This window comes from Scatophagus argus, chromosome 4 (assembly GCF_020382885.2).
Source record: "Scatophagus argus isolate fScaArg1 chromosome 4, fScaArg1.pri, whole genome shotgun sequence".
NCBI classification, from domain to species: Eukaryota; Metazoa; Chordata; class Actinopteri; family Scatophagidae; genus Scatophagus; species Scatophagus argus.
In genome coordinates, this window is record NC_058496.1 from 11353966 (window position 1) to 11371656 (window position 17691).

The following is a 17691-nucleotide window of genomic DNA, read 5'->3' on the forward strand; positions in this document are numbered from 1 at the left end:
AGGGACCCTCTCTGTGTTATCTATGAAAGTAGACACCTGTGAATCTCGTTTCAGATCCTGAATCTTCACCAAATCTAACATCTCCTCCCTTTCTTTCGTAATGATTCGCAAACTTATTTCTGCTATCGTGTTCCAGGAAGAAGCAGTGGAGATCCGGCCCCTCCCTGACTGCCCCAAAGAACACATTGGAGACCGCATCCTGATTCGATGCCAGACCATCAAGTATGTCATACATTCTCATCATAACTGCAGTGGGCTGGGGGTGGGAGGTAGGGTTAAATAGCTGACTTTTGTCTCTCTTAAAAGTTTTAACAAGGAATGAACAGTTAGTTGTCTTAAAAGGAAATTATTCTAATGCGCCCCTTGTTTATGAAAATGACCCTTTGCTTAGCATTTAACATACTGCACATTCTTGCATGTCGCATCTGATCATGACAGAGCAGTCGTTTCAAAGAGGCTTCGCAGTAGATGAGAACAGCGCAGTGTGGGAGAGTACAGTACTGCTGTGCGGTGGTTGTTGTTCGTCTCCAGAAAATCACTGTCCCTCCCTCTCTCTGTGGGATTTTGTCTCTGTGTCTTTCTTTCTATCATTGACACACACAGGCACACACATACACACACACAGAGTTTCTCTGCCTTTCACTCTTGAGCTCAATTGTCCTTCTTGCAACCCATATAATTGCCAAATGTTTTAGTTGAACTCATTTCTTTGCTTTTGCAGTGGTTTGGCCTTATCCTTTAACCCTAGGTTCAAACATGTCATCACTTACTGCAGCACAGTTTGTTGCTTCCCATTACAGAAATAACCTACAGAAATAGAACAGAATAGGAAAAAAAAAACAGAATAGTGCAATAAAAGAAAAACTAGGGTGTTAATGCTGATTATGTTAATTATTCGTCTTTCCTGCTATTACTGAATTACTCGTTTCCATTTCCTTCTTGGCTTCATAGGTTTGAGATTGAAATTGAGCCCATATTTGCCTCCATGGCCTTGTATGACCTGAAAGAGAAGAAGAAGGTAAGAAATAGCTTTGCTTCACAGTTGTCCTTTGTATTCTTAATGTAGCCTTAATGGTGCGTCTAATGAATGTCCTGGAAGCCTGTGTTCACTTTGCCACTTACAGTACAGGCATTTGACAAAATAACAAAGAACTTACTAAGAGTAGCCCTGCAGTAAATGCCAGTTTGGTGATGCTCATTATGTGTGTTTGTTGTGGAGACTGAGTGTCTTTGACTTGATGTTGAGTCCATGTTTGATCATGGTTGTATAAATCTATGACTTGCATATTGTATTTAGTATGCAAATAACTCAAATTTCTGTGCTCAAAACCTTTGCAAATTGGTCTCTAAACATGCAAATTGCATGCAATTGGATAAATGAGTTTTATAAATGCAGTCTTTTACCAAAAAGCACCTTGTAAAACGTCCAGCCCTGTGGGTGAGGGTTTATTTGTGGCAAGAGGAAGTATTTTGAAAAATCACCATGATTTTCTGACAGATGCCAGACAAAAAAAAAAACGTAGAAAGGTCACAAGTAAACCCTCAAGAACACTAACAGGAAGTTGCGTTTGTGATTTTGATGAGGTCATCGCCTGCATTCCTAGAAATGTGGTTTAAAGAATGAAAATGGATCCGCATTCTATAAGCTCAAAAAATAGCAACAGAAAGGCGCATTTGATTTATTAAAAAACATTTTTCATGTTGTCTGCTGTGTGTCATGGGCCTCCTGTTGATGTGCGCGGGTCTATTAGTTTCTTTTGGCAGTAGACGTGGCAGTGAGGGATCAGTGTAATCTACACGGTTTTATGTCTCATTATCCTCACGTATTTATATCCCCAAGGGTCTTCATGTTTTGGTTCTATTACTACTAATACCGCACCACATTTTCCCCGTCAACCATTTTGAGCCGTGGCTGTTAGCGTGTTTTCTGTGGATTTACCCAGCTGGATAGTTTTTTGGGTGAAGGGGATGGAAGGGTTTGGTTTGTACTTAAGTGCTCATGGATCTCTCAGAGGAGACAGGGTCTTAGCCACTGGCCTTGCCCTCTTCTCAGGGCTACCCAGATGCTTTCTAGCTTGCCTGCAGGAGTGATGGCTCTGAGATTGTCTTCTGGGTGAGATAGAGCAATTTAATGCCTTATAATTCTGAAAATGGACCCTATGTAAGACAGTACCGAGTAAGTTATGCACTGTATAAAATATTTCACCTCTGTGTCAAAGGATGTTCCTGCTTATGCAAGTCCATGGGAGCAGAGCTGAAGTGTCACATTGTATTTCACTTAAGATGGCCAATTTTATTACGTGCCGAGTCAAAGTGTGTCCTTGTGGAGGTCAATACAACTTCCTGCCTATTACACTGAGCAGAGGCAGATCCAGACTGTCGAAGAGCTATGAAATGTGTCTCTGTCTGACTGAAGGAGGAACTGTCAAGCTTGTTTTGTCAGTTAAATTCAATTCTAGTGAAACTGTGAAGCATTTGCTACTGGCCCATTTATCTCTAAACCCTAAAGCTTTTACTTACTTTTTTACTTTGTCTCTTCGAGAGTGTTATATTTTATTTTCTACCACATTCTGGGCTGCCTCTTTGTCTGTCTCAGTTTTCCTACTTTTTTCTCTCTCGGGAATTTTGTTGCCGTGTCTGTGTTTGCTTTTTGTTCACATTAGTTTTGTTGTTTCACATCTGTTAAATCTGCAGCAGATGTTCACGTAATTCCATATAATGCTCTGGTTATTAATCATGCCTCTCTGGTCCATCGGCCAGGGTGCAGATGCAGGATTTGACCCGACAAGTGGCCTACTTATGATATCAGATTCACAGATATAAACTGACAAAGAGTACACATGCTAACAGACTGATATATCCCCACTGTAAAAGGAAGTAAGACATGCATGTTTCCTCCCTGAGTATACTACAGGCATTTAGCAGCCTTTGCTTCTGTTATTCTAAAACAAGACAAGGCAAGCCTAGTACTGCTGGACTGTGACTGCAACCCATTGAGGGGACACAAACAGTGATCAGAACAAGTAAACCTCAGCGTTTTTCCTATATGTGGTGTCTATTCTGTGATCAGATTAAGTTTGTCTGTTGTTTGGTTCAGAGGGAGAGCTTTCAGCTCAGCAGTGTAACAGCAGATTCATGGAGCTGTGTAGGAGAATGAACGAATTTGTGGAAACATAGCTGATGTTTGCCCAGAAACGATCAAAACTGTCACATTTGAATAAAGCTGTTAAAGGGGCCTTTGGATATGCCAGGTGTTTCTGCATAGTTGCTAAGTTGGTGGGGTGGCAATTGTGCGTCACATGCAAACGTTAAGCGCTTACTCTTAAATGCTGTGTCAGTCAGATACATAGTCTCTGTGGTCTGACAAACATAATGCTATAAAGAGCTATGGCATGCTGTGTCAACGGGAGGAATGTTGAAGGTTGACTTTCACTGATGAATGTTAATCTAATTAATTTTGGATGTTAACTCTGAATGCAGTGTCTGACTTGTTTGTTCTGTTTTGTAAGCATTTGAAGCCTAACAATCTATGTAAGTCAGCTGGCTTTGATTACTGACAAGTGATTTCCGTAAGAAATAGGTAGAGTCCTTCACTGTAGTCTGTTGAGAACTTTCACTCTTGTAGTAAGTGTGCTTCTTGTTAAAGTGAACAGGGTCGTTTCTGAAATCTGTGCAGGAGATTATTATGGTCTATGTGGCTAGTTAGATCATAATTAACAGTATTAGATTTATAACAAATCAAAAGCGATCAACCTAGAATACTTTTCTGATCATAGTTGCTGTATTGAGGATTTCAGTTAACAAATCAGCAAGGTTTGGCTGCCTAGAGCTCTGCTGTGTTGTGGTCAATGTAATAGAGGTCCTGTGGGATGAGCAGAATGCAGGAGAGTGGTTCAGGGCTTTCCAGTGAAAAGGATCACATGACATGCAGCAGACTGAGCCAGACCAGGACATATGGCTGTGTTCCTGGCCTGAGGTCATTAGGAAGGCGAGCAGAGAAACGGTGGACTGGAATGAACAAAGGATTTTCCAGGACCAGTAACTGGTGCACATGAAACCAGGGTCCTGGAGCCTTTTCACTGGAAAATATTGCGCCTTACAGTGACATTTTTGCATTTTTATTCTGCCCTAAATTTGATGTCTTTAAAAGATTATATCAGCAAAAGTGTGAACTTTTTGTAAAAAGATGCTTCTCTGGCTCTCAAAAGTTAAACTTTTTCATCTCGTCTCCCTCCAGATATCAGAGAACTTCTACTGTGATTTGAACTCAGAACATTTTAAAAACTTTTTGAAACATCACACTCCACATGTGGATCAGTCCACCCAGGCCAAATCTGCCATCTTCTCCATCACCTATCCTTCCCCAGACATCTACCTGGTCATCAAGGTAATCCTGAAATCCATAGCACCTATGAAAAAATATTAAGAGTAGCCAAAGTAAGAGGTTTTGGCTGTACTTGTCCTGTCTTAAGATAACTTGGTTTTATACCTGAACTGGTTTTATACGCCCTGCAATTCATTGCAGTGCTGCCTTTGTATCTTATTTTGTTTGTGTTTATATACCTTATACTGTACCTTTACCAACAAACTATGGATTTTCTTTGTTTGCCTTTGCTTATCCTGTTTGTGTTTTAGCTTGAAAAAGTTCTCCAGCAGGGAGAGATCGGCGACTGTGCTGAACCCTACATCACATTGAGGGAATCCGACTCTGCAAAGGTAACGTGGCAGAGCGATTTTTTGTCACTAAGTAGACTGACCACAAAGAAGATACTGCAATTTCACCTTTTACTATCATTGTGCATTCGTAGTATACTATGTCCTGAAGCTGAAGGTGATTTTGGCATTAATTTTGTAAAACTTACCTTTGCTTTTGGTCTTTTAGAACAAGGACAAGCTTGAGAAGCTGCGGGGTCAGACGGAGTCGTTCTGCCAGAGGCTTGGTCGCTATCGCATGCCCTTTGCCTGGGCAACCATTAATATCATGGAAGTCATCTCGACTGCTATGATGGACCGCGATGTCACAGACTCTGACAGCTTAAAAGGAGGTCTGTGCTTGGGTGCACTTGTTCCAGGGACTTGCGTGCATGTATAGCTGTGTGTATATATCACTTGACCTTTATGTTTTTCCAGGTAAATCAAGCAGCATTGACCGGAGAGCTCAGCTTCCCAGGAGGAATTCTGAACGTTACAGTACCATTGATGATCAGTTTTGCAACATTTCAGCTTTCAAGACTGCTGTCATCACTATCTCCACCATCTTCAAACAGGTTTAACCGTCACCCAAGCACAAAGAGACAGACTAGTCCATGAAAAATATGTTATTTCCTTGAGGTATGAGATAAGGTATAACAGACAGAGAAGCTTGTATAGTCTCAGCTTGGCCTTGTCTCATACTTGGATCAAACATGCCATTCCATCAGTTCTAGAAATGCCATCTGCCATAAAGCCATGACTCTGGGTAGATGCTAGAAAATCTTGTGTGAAGCACTGACTCCAATGTTAAACCCATTTAAACCCATTTAAGTCTGACACTGTTGCAACTTATGTGTTTGTTTCATTTTAACATTATATTCTGAGGCTTTATTTTGCTTCAACAGAAACAATCACTCAGTTGGTAACTGTGTGTGTGTGTGTGTGTCTGTGTGTGTCAGGAGGGAGATCGTTTGAGTGATGAGGACTTGCTCAAGTTCTTGGCTGAGTTCAAGAGAACCTCCAATCCACAGAGGAGAATGAAGATAATACCAGGTCCTTTCTCATAACATTTAAACACATCTTTTATTTTCTGTTTTTTTTTTTCAGTTTAATTATTTTTTCTTCACAGGAATTGCAACTTTCTTGGACCAAGTTGAAAAAATTGATGACACTCTCATGTCTGCTTGTTTTTTAATCTATATGAAGAAAACCCAAAATGTAGCAAAATGGTTTTAGAAAGTCTTACTGTCACCATGATATTATTATTACCATGATGGTTTTGATATGAATTAAATAATAGTATAATAGATATAATGTATTAATTAAGTTGTTTTAGAGGTGCTGGTAGACAGATTACCTCTGGACAGAGCCAGGCTAGCTGTCCCGCCCCATCCTTAAACCAACCGTCTACTTGCTGTAGCTTCAAACTTGAGACATGAGATTGATCTTCTCATCTCACTTGTGGCAAGAAAGTGAATAAGCAGATTACCCCCTAACTGAGACCTCTTTCTTTCAATATTGGTTTGACATGATGGAATATTATGTGATACATGCAGCATATTCTAAACTATATGCAGATTGCTGATTTGTCAATTTCTCTTAACTTGTGGCTTAAAGGCTCTATAAAGCTGGAAATGGCGCCGGTCCACGACACACCAGCGGGATGTTTGTCCACTGAGCTTATTCCCCTGACACCTGTGGCTGAGAAGAGCCCTCGGGTAGTTAAAGAGGTGCTGGAGTTCCCGTCAAGTGAAGTTTATGTCCCTCACAACATTTACAGGTAGGTTAGAATGCGTAGTATATACCCAAATGATCGCACACTTAATTTACCATTTTTATACTTTTGGATATGATCTTTGTTTGTATCCAAAGCCACTCAACTTAGTGGAAGGAAGGAAAATTCTTTCATATGAAAATGTCGTTTTAATGCCTCTCATACAAATTTTGTACATCAACAGGATGGGATACAAACACGGTTTTGAGAAGCAAATGATTCATGGCTTAAGGTTTAAACAGGTTTGCTTGCTGTTACAGACAGCTATTTCTCTGAAAAGCCAGAGGCAGCAAGAACAGTCATGCTGTACCCATCACTCAAGAGCTTTGCACATTTTTTAACATAGTCCTATTTTTAGGTCTCCCCATCCAGGCTACCTGTGAAATTACCTTGTTGTGTCACAGTAAAGAGGCAGCCTGTGTCAGCAGAGACTTAAACCGACAATCGGTTCCAAAGTTATTTTGGTTTTAATAAAACAATAGTAACATCAAGTGTGAACAAGTCCTTTGAACGGTGATTGCACACTGACGTTTCCTGAGCATTTGTTCTGTGGAATATGTGGTATTTTCCTGTACTCCAGGTTACAAAACAAATTACAATGTTGTATTAAAAGCACAGCTAATTACAGAGTTAGAGTAGAGTAGAATAGAGTAAAAGTCTTTATTGTCACTATACAAGTACATTGAGACGCCAACAGTTGCACAGATTAAGAAACAATATGTAAGAGCAGTTAAATAGAATGAAGATTCTAAAATATACCAGAATATGTACAGCTAAAAATATAAACAGATATACAAACCTACCTAAGAAAAAATTACAGTTGTGAGGAATAAATAGATAAGGTGCAGAGTATGCACAGCAACAAAGCGGTATTGCACGACAAAGTGGCATTGCACAAATCCAAGTATTGCACAAAAGACAGTTGTTAAGACTGTTCTGTGACATTGCAGTCACTACGTGAATCAGAGATTGCTGTACAGACGATGCCATCTAGTGATGTATAATGAAACTGCTCCATGGTAAACATAAGAGTGTTTTGCATTATTTTTCATGTATTTTTTTCTTTCCTGTCCCATATCTCTGTAGGAACCTGCTCTATGTCTATCCCCAGAGGCTAAACTTTGTCAACAGGCTTACATCAGCAAGAAATATCACCATCAAAATCCAGTTTATGAGCGGAGAGGACCCATCCTGCGCTCTGCCTGTGAGTGCTGCTGTTTTTAAGCCGTGACCTCACACCACTGTCATAACGCTGACATTGATTTGTCCTGATAATTCCACTGGAATTCCTAGTGTGTGCGTTTTGTAATGTAATTAACCTCAATAAATGCATGCACCGAAGTTAAAGGAGAAGTTCACAAACAGTAACCAGGTGTGTGTTTTCCTGTGCAGCATTTTGGTTTTTAAACTGCAGTGGAAGGAGATTAACAAAAATAAGAAATATAAAGGAAGATATTTACTTGATTTGATTTGACTTTCAAAAAACCTTTGAATGCATTTGTGCACAGAGCGAGTACTGTTTCAGTGTGTGAAGACAGAACTGAAAATATATGAACCTGTCCTTATTATTTAAGTGTGTTCTGAAAGTCACCAACTTTTAGGACCTGTCGGGTCACTAGTGTAGTTTGACTAATTTGTTTGTTTTTCCTTGTCAATTTTCAGGTTATTTTGGGGAAATCAAATGGCCCTGAATTTTTACAGGCAGTGTACACCCCTGTCACCTACCATAACAAGCAAGTACACGTTATTATAGTTACACTGCACTGTTCGTGAGCCTATGCTTGTCATTTAAATGCTTTGAATAACTCTGTCTCTCTCTCTGTTTCTCCCCCTCACTCATCCCTGTTTTCCTCCATGTTTTTTTCTTTTGTTTTGCCATATTTTCCTATCTCTTAGGTCCCCAGACTTCTATGAGGAAGTGAAGCTGGTTCTTCCAGCCCGTCTGACAGAGAGACACCACTTGCTGTTTACTTTTTACCACGTCAGCTGCCAGCAGAAGCAAAACCAGAGCGGCAGCTGTGAAAACCTCATTGGATACTCTGTGAGATTTTGTCCTTTACTGCCCAATCGTATTTCTTAATGTAGACTCTGTAAACAAAGTGCTAGAATGCTAACATTTGCTTTAATTGCATATGGGTATGGTTGGAGGGTCTTGTTAAAAGAAGTGTTTTATAAGGAAACTCACAAGTTGATTACATTTAAATTGGATAAGATTCATTTAATAATCAATAAGAAATGATTTTCTATTTCTAAATTGACTACAAAGAACATTTCCTAACCTGAAGTGCACTTTGCTCATACTCGTTACTTTCCGTTCCCTTTTCCTTTAGTGGCTGCCCATGCTGAATAATGATCGCCTGCAGACTGGTCAGTTCTGTCTTCCGGTTGCCTTGGACCGACTACCTGTCAACTATTCTCTGCACGCGCCTGAGGTATACAAACCATATCATTCAATCATCCTGTATGTTCATATCATGCTACTGTGTGTGAAAGGAGCAAAAGTATTCAAAAAAATATATATATATATAAGGTTTGAGCACAGATGCACCGTAATATTCACTGTGTGTTTGTTATGTAGAAACTTCCTCCTCAAGCCCCCCCAGTCAAGTGGATGGAGAGTCACAAAGGACTTTTCAACCTCGAGATCCAGGCCGTGTCATCTGTACACACACAGGTGAGTGGGGATTGCACACAAATCAAGTGTGCATTCTGTTGCAGCAATACATCTACCCTGGAGCATTACACACACTCTGCCTTATTCCATTTGTTTCTTTGCCTCTTTCATTATTCATCTGTTGCTTTGTACCTCTCTGCTTACTGTGTAAGTACCACACTGCAACAATTCATCAATTTTCTGCACCAGGACAACCACCTGGAGCGTTTCTTCACCCTCTGCCACGCCCTGGAGGGTGGAGCTATGTTCCCGTTGCGGGTCAGGGATGAGAAGATCCCTGAGAACAAACTGGAGCATGAGCTGAAGCTCAGCATCATCTCCTTGTCCTCCTCCAGTTTAGAACCTCTGGTCCTCTTCCTCCACCTGGTGCTGGATAAACTCTTTACTCTCATCATGCAGCCCATGGTGATTGCAGGCCAAACTGGTGAGGAAACGGCTAACTGAACCAACGCGTTTTGGGAAAAGTTCTAGTTGTTACGCATGTGGTTACGCATTTTTTTTTCTTATCCCCCAAATTATTAATTTTTCAATCAAGTGTGTCTACCACTTCCTCCGACCAGCTTCACAGTGGGACAACTTGCTTCTTTTCTCTGTGTTGCATTGTTGTAAATTGAATGTCTTGGACTGTATTTTTTGACAATTATTGATTAAATAATTAACCCAGTATTTTGAAATCATTAATATACTCAGTAAGGAAAAAGTTAAAAGTAGCGACTTCAGCAAAACTCGCTCAACGTAACTCGTTCAAAAACATTACACGAGAAATTATTTGAAACAGCAAATCACATCGCTCAATCACATTTGAAAATAATAAATAATAACCGGCGATTGTGTGGCATTTTTGTTTTGAATTTCTGCAGAAAAAATTTTTTTGTCAATGAACTACTGGATTTAGCAAGTAACATTATTATGTGCATGTTCATTTGTGTGTCCTACAGCCAATCTGGCCCAGATAGCCTTCGAATCAGTGGTGTCTATTGTCAACAGTCTTCATAACAGTCAGGAGCTGAACAGGGACCAGCAGGGTAGGAACAGCCTCCTGGCCACCTACCTTTACTGGGTGTTTCGTCTGCCTGATCCCCCTCAAGACATGCAAAATGCGGGTAATGACTTCATGATTTAACTGGATATCATTTTTCCTTTGAAATACTTGCTGTTTGTAAAATTTTTTTTGTGTGTGTGTATCCATTGACTCAGGTTCAGGCAGTATGATACCTTCTGCAGAGAGCCGTTACAGCACCATGGGTCGGGCCACAGCAGCCACAGTCGGTAATATGCTTCTCCAGTCCAGAATCCGCAGCAGTAGCAACCCTGACATCCCCGCTCCGTCTTCTCCTGAAGACAATGAGGTCAAAAACATCCTCTCTGTCAAGGTACAGAGACTTTCCTCATGCCAGTTTTGTCAATAGCTCTCTGTAAGAACAATCACAACACCTTGAATTGCAGTGAATTCAGAAAAGGTTTTAGTGTCACATAAAATATGCTCAGTTTTTCTAGCTACATAGTATTCAGGTACTCTTTGGAGGAAATCAGTATTGATTTAAAAAGTACTCGAGATAGACCTTTACTAAATTTGCCCCAATTTTTGCTGAAAATCCCTATTTCACCAGGTCAATGTATAGTTTTATGTACTTGGCAAACCACGCACACACACACAGTGTGTGTATATGTAAATGTCAACGCATGCTTACCCATACACACAAAACAGTCATTTGCTATTCATCCCCACAGTACATTAGGTATTGTAATAGGCCACTTGACGCCCACTCTAATGAATGCATCCATCACATTCAATGTGATGGAACGTGTGTGTGTGTGTCTCCAGGGCCACAACAACCCAGGCAGCCGCATGTCCACCTATGTGGACGTAAGCAATCACCAGAACCCCACAGGAAGCACCAGGCCATCCAACAGAAAGGTAAAAAGTTCTCCCTTTCTCTAACTTTTTCACGTCTCACCACCAACGTATGTGGAATAATACACCGCAGGTACAGTTCGCAGCACCTTGACGCTGGTTTAATTTATCATAAAGCTTCAGTGTTGTTACAAGTTGTTACAGTTATTTATAATATAGTATAGTTAAGTTATGGCGGAGATACAGAGCTGGTTTTAAACTTGTTTGACATTTGAGTCCCACCTGTATGTCTTAAGTGTTTTGTAATTATAGTTTGATATGGTAATACATTCTATTTTAGGATGGATTTAATTAATTCTTAAATAATTGCTCATTTACAGTGTGGCGACTCTACGCTGACCTAGAAATTGGAATTAAACAAACATATCATTAGCACAACAGGTTATATTTAACTAGAAAATGTTTCTTGTCTTATCTTAATTAATAAAGAAACATTTTCATAAGGGTTCTTCTTCTTTACTCTGAGGCTTTTGCCTGTATTTAGCAGTCCACAGACTTTAAACATCCTACTGTACAGCTTAGTAAGTAGAGCTTTCAACTTTCAGTTCCCTCTGGTCACCACAAGGTGGGAGTGTGATACTGAGCACTCTGTTACTGTGGTTCTTTGGTCATTTTTTTATTTCCTGTTCAAAGCTCAGCTAGTATTTCAGTATTAATTCACCGTGATTTTCAGTATAACACTTGCAAATCCCTTTCTTTAATTAAAATATTCTTATTTCTATTATATGCGTCTCACTTCAATTTGTGTGTTTTGGCTCTTGCAGCAGTTTCACGAGGAGTTGGCCCTGCAGATGGTTGTCAGCACTGGGGTCTGCAGAGAGAATGCATACAAATATGCCTGGTTCTTCTTTGAGCTGCTGGTCAGTGTGCGACTACTTTGGACTCTAATGATAAATGAGTTTGGTGTGATACAAGTGACTCACACCAAACAGTGCGTGACCTTGTGGCCACACACCCTGAAAAGATAAATGATTATTTTAATGCGTGGTGTACTAGAGAGCATTTTGAAATCATTGCACTCTGTAATTTATCAAGCCGCTTGGCTGTTTATCTTCTCTTTTTAGTTTTGGAAGGGTATCATCACTCACATTCACATTCATCCCTTCAGCTCATCTCATTTATTTATGTTTCATCCTTCAATAAGTTCACTATGAGATGCCCAGTTTAATTAGTAGACTTTTGTAATTTCAGGATAGAAACTGATGGCAAATAATAAAAAGTTTGTCTTTTATGATCAGGTCACCATATTTTTCAAATTAACTTTGCATCTGTCAGGTTACTTGAAGGATCGATGCTTTCAGTTAACGGGCTTTTTCATGGTATCCCCTCTTTTGTTCTCATCTGAGTCACATTGGTTGTGTGTGATCACTTAAACAGGTGAAAAGCATGGCTCAGCATGTGTCTAATCTCGACAAGCACAACGTCCCTCGAAGAAGCCGCTTCTCTGACCGATTTAAAGATGACATCACCACCATTGTCTCTGTGGTAACAGCTGAGATTGGGACCATCCTTGTAAAACAACATAAGGTGAGAAATATGATGATGATGGTAATAACGATACATTTTGCTCATCAATATCTCAGTTAGACAAGTGAACTTCATCCACCTCAAACTCTTCCCTACATTTGTGTACCTCCTGTTTTCCTGGTTTGCGTCAGTGTCCTTCAAACATCAGGGATTTGGAGGTGCTAATTATATTTGCCTCTGTGGCATCAAAAGTTCACAACTAGATGCTCGGCAAGATCCACTCAGTGCAGTTTCCTGATTGCTGTTTGTTGACTGTTGCTGTTTTAGGAGGTAGACCAAGCAGAGAAAGTCAACATCAGCCTGGCGTTCTTCCTCTACGACCTGCTGTCTCTCATGGACCGAGGATTTGTCTTTCAGCTGGTGAAAAATTACTGCAACCAGGTAGAATAACACTGACAGCAAACCAAATCCACGCCGTGTTTTTGATTGAATGTACTCAGTGAAATCCCCTACGGGAACTATTTCGTTTTTGATTCTGAAAGAAAGGCTCCTGTGAGTATGAATAGGTTTTTTTTTTTTTCTGAATCCGTTTAGAAGACATTTTTGTATTTATATTTTGTATTTTTTGAAGCACTATCATGTGTTAATTGATTTTTATTTATTTATTTATTTTTTGCTCTATTTTCCTTCCAGATGTCAGCTAAGAGCGTGTCAATGCCGACGCTGATCAGCATGCGCCTGGAGTTCCTGCGAATCCTGTGCAGTCACGAGCACTACCTCAACCTGAGCATCTTCTTCAGCAGCCCCGCGTCCGCTCCTGCCTCACCATGTCCATCTGTCTCTTCACAGGTCTGTCCACTTATGAGTATAAGTAATTCAGGCATCCAGGAAAATGTTTCATAATTGGCAATTTGTCAAGTTTTAGGAGTCATTAGATAGAGTAAATTAGATTTGATGGGATATATTTTCAAAAAAAGCTGTTCAAAAAGTACTTCACTTTGCATTAACGAAAAATCTTACCCCAGTCAAGTTCCTGCCCCTCTCATTGTGGCTGATGCGTGTTTCCTTTGTCTTTCCATTCAGAGTTCCGGCTCGTGTAGTTTTCAGGAGCAGCAGAGGATCTTGGGGCTGTTTGAGCTTTCTCAGGAATTCAAGCAGCAGCACTACCTCACCGGTCTGTTGCTAACAGAGCTTAGTGCCGCCCTAGACATGGAGTCAGAGGGGTATGGCAACACAGACACCTTCAAGTTATTCCTAGGCTATTCCCCTCCTTATTAGATAACTCACTGGGGAAATTCACAGTGACTTTATGGCTTTGTTATTACAAAACTGTAATGTGTGTTAAGTTTTACACACTTTCAACGATATTCACACATTCTACATCCCTCAGGAGAGAATAATCTCTGTTAATATCTGAGTCCTGCACATTCATGTAATTCAGGAGTTAAACAAGACTTTTAAAAATGCGTATGTGCATTCACAGGGGAAAGGTCCAGAGAAAGGCCATCAATGCCATCTACAGCCTGTTGTGTTCCCATGATCTTGACCATCGCTGTATTAAACCTGAGGTCAGAGCCAAGGTGGCTGCTCTCTACCTCCCGCTGGTGGGGATTATCATTGACTCCACCAACTATCTGGACTTCACTGGTATATATACGCACAAACACACCAAACTGACATAAATCATTCAGTTACTTGCACTTGAAGGCCTTGCTGACGCGCAAAGTTGATATCTTCTTGTCGTTTCTTGCATAGACACGCGTATAGTAGATTAACTCGCAAAGTTGCAGTCTTAAACCATACAAGCACATAGTCATGAAAAACCTCATAATGATTCTGCAGGTCAGTGAACTTTTTAGGGGCAGAAATACACCCCACCTTTGACAGTTGATGAAATAGTCAACTCGCTGCCCCTTAGAGAGGTTATCGTATTTACACTACAGACAGAGTGGAATTGGTGTTTTACGCTTCCTGTAGAACTCAGTTTTGTCTTATTATCAATTTATCGTACCCACCGTTGTGTAATCAAATATAGGAATCAGGTATGTGTTAGTGACTGATACAACATAGATGAAGAACGTTTTGCACAGTAAAGGCTGTAATTCAGCCCTGCGTCTTCCATTCCTCTCTTCTTCAGTTAAACATATTTGACATATTTGACCCCTGTTTGTCCCCGTAGTTTCTGACACGCGTGGTGGGAAAAACAAGACGGGCGGACCCGAGGATGACCTTGAAAGTGTCCCACCCATCAATCAGTCTGTAGCCATGGCGATTGCAGGGAACCCCTTCAACACGCTGGGGCGTAATGTCCTCATTTCTATGGCATCCATGGTAAGATTGTGAAACAGTTTCTAAATGTTAGAATGATTATGACTATAGCATGCTTTTCATTGTTAAGTAGGTGAGTAAGTTCAAAAGCGCACATTTTAGTGTGTGTGTGTCTGTGATGGTGCATTTTGCTTCCTTACAGGTGAGCTGTACTGAGATAGATTGATTAGCTGTCAGAGCCACACACACACTTCGTCCATCCTGAAAAATCACACACACACACACATCTGTGGGAGATGGTTTATGGGCAGGCATTGCCATCATAAGTGAACAGGGCCGTCCTCCCTGACAAACACATCCATCAACTGTAGCCACAGCAACAACACAGGCACTAAAACTGAACGCTGCCATTCTCTTACTCTTTCTTTGCCTCTTTCCAAGACATGAATCAGTTTCAGTTTGTATGCTGTTACATGAAATACTGTTGTGGAAAAACTGATTTTCACAAAACTGAGCCATTGGCATTGGTATCCATCACAAATCTAAACATGGCCGCCAAGTGCTTGTTCCACATTTTCAGGCAGATCTCCTTCAAAGAGTGTTTGAATCGTTTACTTTTAGCAACAGAAATGATTTTTCATGTGAAGTATATTTTCAACTCGACACGCAGTGATTACCTGCTATGAATATTTGACTTTGGGTGAGCTTTCTCACGCTTCTTCTGGGTGAGCTTTCCTCCATCCTATTGTGAAACAGAGACCTGGAAACCAGGTTTTAGGTGGGACACCTAGAGCTCTAGGAGGTTAATGGCTACATTTATCAAAGCTGCCACACACTGAAGCAGCAGTAGCCCTCTGCAGTAGCGATTCATCATCACACGAATGACGGTAAATTAATCTGCCGTAGATTTAACACCTATTAAGATGGGGAGCCATACTTCACTAAAACGTGTGGCAAGAAGTTGCCAGCCATGTTTGTGGTTTAGAGAAGCATGTGAATGATGTACTGTTAGTTTGTTGGATACACTTGTTATATGACTCCAAGGGTAGAGTGGGAGAACACCACTGACAGTGTTATGGATGTGTTTCATCTCTCAATGATGAACAAAAATTCATTGTGCTGTAAAGCATTCTGGACCAAAGCATTCTGTAATGCCATAATATACATCGAATACAATTAAAGGGCATATACACAGAAATGTTTCTCTTTTTTTTTCTCACAATGAAATACATTTTGTGTGCATCCCTTTGTTTTATGTACTGTAGGTAATTTGTCTGAGTGCCCATAAAGCAGATGCAGATGCACATTTGTGTGTACGTCTCTGAGTGATTGCACAGCTTGTTTCTGTTCTGTGAGAGACACACGGTACTGTATCATACTGCATATATGTCTCCTCTCCTCTTCCCAGCAAGGTAAATCTGTAGCCACCCTGGCAGCGGACACCAGTCGTCACCTGTTGGTGTGTTTCCTGTGGGTGATGAAGAATGCTCACAAGAGTCTGATTCAGCGCTGGACTATGGATATGCCTCCCTCGCAGCTCAACAAGCTGCTTGAGCTCCTCACTATCTGTGTGTCCTGCTTTGAATATAGGGTCAGTTTGTTCATGTTTTGTGTCATTCAGTGCAGCAGTCATTTGAATTCGTTTTATGCTTACATAAATACAGGTGGAAACTTTGCATCAGGAATGGCTGTGTATTTGTATATTTTGTTTCTATGTGTGTTTGTCATGCAGATTGAGGATAAATGCACAGTATTTATTCCAAAATATTAAAACTGCATGCTTTTCATGAATGTACCTGACGAATATGCATTTGTGTGTGTTTGTAGGGTAAGCAGAGCACTGACAAAGTGAGCACTCAGGCCTTACAGAAATCTCATCAGGCCAAGATGCAGCTGGAAGAAGCCCTGCTTAGAGGAATGGGAGCCCGCGGGGAAATGATGAAACGAGTTGGAGGTGTGTGTGTGTGTGTGTGTGTGTGTGTGTGTCTCCTTGCACTTAGAGGAATCCTTCTTGGAATTGCTTGTCTGTCAAATTTAGATCTGCATTTTCTGCTAAATTTTGAAGTTTTGAACTTGAACTTTCTCTAAAACTGGTGATCACAGAGATTTTCAAAACGTTATCAGTATTTTATAAATGTGTGCTCAGCAAGCCACTGCAAGAGTCGATTTCAGGTTACAGAGACTGTGTTTAGGCACTCGAGGTCTTAATGTGATAGTCAGGAATTTTTGAAAACTTATGTCTGCACTGTATTAGGAACCTTTTCAGATATGGATGTACTCCGGTACACGTGCACACTAAGTACAAATTTGTTAATTGTGAAAATACAATTGCTTCATATTTGTCAACTTTTTTTCCCACACAGATCATCTAATTTGCTTCCTGCACTGAAATAAGCTTTTTTTGTCACAGTTCCTATGGTAAGGTTAAGTAGATCATCTGTAATCTGCAATCCCTCACAGGCATGGATAGGACCGTGGGTCAGAAAGAGAACCTGCGATGGAGGAAAGACCTCACACAGTGGAGACAAACTAATGACAGACAGGATAAGTGAGTTGTCTGTTGTCCAGTTGTCAAAATTTCCCTTTTGGCTTTACTGCTTTTTCAGTGTCTATCAGTCTGTTTTGCACCCTGCCTTTCTTTGCTTTGATCCTTTCCACTCTGAATATCTGTCTCATTCTCACCATCTTCCATCAGGACTAAAGCAGAGTTAGACCAGGAGGCTCTGATCAGCGGAAACTTAGCTACAGAGAGTAACCTCATAGTGCTGGACCTGCTGGAAACCATCGTACAGGTACAAGTCATGCAATGTCTTTTAATACTGCGTATAAAGTACGTGAGCCCTTTGGCAATTTGGCATTAGGTATTCAATTACAATATGCTGTAAGATTTTCCTAATATTT

General features: G+C 40.6%; 1 protein-coding gene across 2 annotated transcripts in view; it reads left to right on the plus strand.

Annotated features, from left to right (window-relative positions):
- Positions 1-17691, plus strand: part of dock8 (dedicator of cytokinesis 8) — a 49288-nt gene that overhangs the window by 17579 nt on the left and 14018 nt on the right. For both annotated transcript variants that reach the window (XM_046387696.1, XM_046387697.1), the window contains 28 exons: positions 137-222; positions 952-1018; positions 4238-4387; positions 4636-4716; positions 4883-5045; positions 5131-5267; positions 5652-5745; positions 6310-6472; positions 7553-7670; positions 8129-8199; positions 8363-8507; positions 8797-8898; positions 9045-9140; positions 9330-9564; positions 10079-10243; positions 10338-10513; positions 10966-11058; positions 11820-11915; positions 12433-12582; positions 12850-12963; positions 13216-13371; positions 13606-13745; positions 14006-14169; positions 14702-14853; positions 16199-16381; positions 16618-16744; positions 17251-17338; positions 17486-17582. In XM_046387696.1, coding sequence (XP_046243652.1) covers positions 137-222; positions 952-1018; positions 4238-4387; positions 4636-4716; positions 4883-5045; positions 5131-5267; positions 5652-5745; positions 6310-6472; positions 7553-7670; positions 8129-8199; positions 8363-8507; positions 8797-8898; positions 9045-9140; positions 9330-9564; positions 10079-10243; positions 10338-10513; positions 10966-11058; positions 11820-11915; positions 12433-12582; positions 12850-12963; positions 13216-13371; positions 13606-13745; positions 14006-14169; positions 14702-14853; positions 16199-16381; positions 16618-16744; positions 17251-17338; positions 17486-17582 — 3609 coding nt within the window. The remainder of the gene's footprint in view (positions 1-136; positions 223-951; positions 1019-4237; positions 4388-4635; positions 4717-4882; positions 5046-5130; positions 5268-5651; positions 5746-6309; positions 6473-7552; positions 7671-8128; positions 8200-8362; positions 8508-8796; positions 8899-9044; positions 9141-9329; positions 9565-10078; positions 10244-10337; positions 10514-10965; positions 11059-11819; positions 11916-12432; positions 12583-12849; positions 12964-13215; positions 13372-13605; positions 13746-14005; positions 14170-14701; positions 14854-16198; positions 16382-16617; positions 16745-17250; positions 17339-17485; positions 17583-17691) is intronic.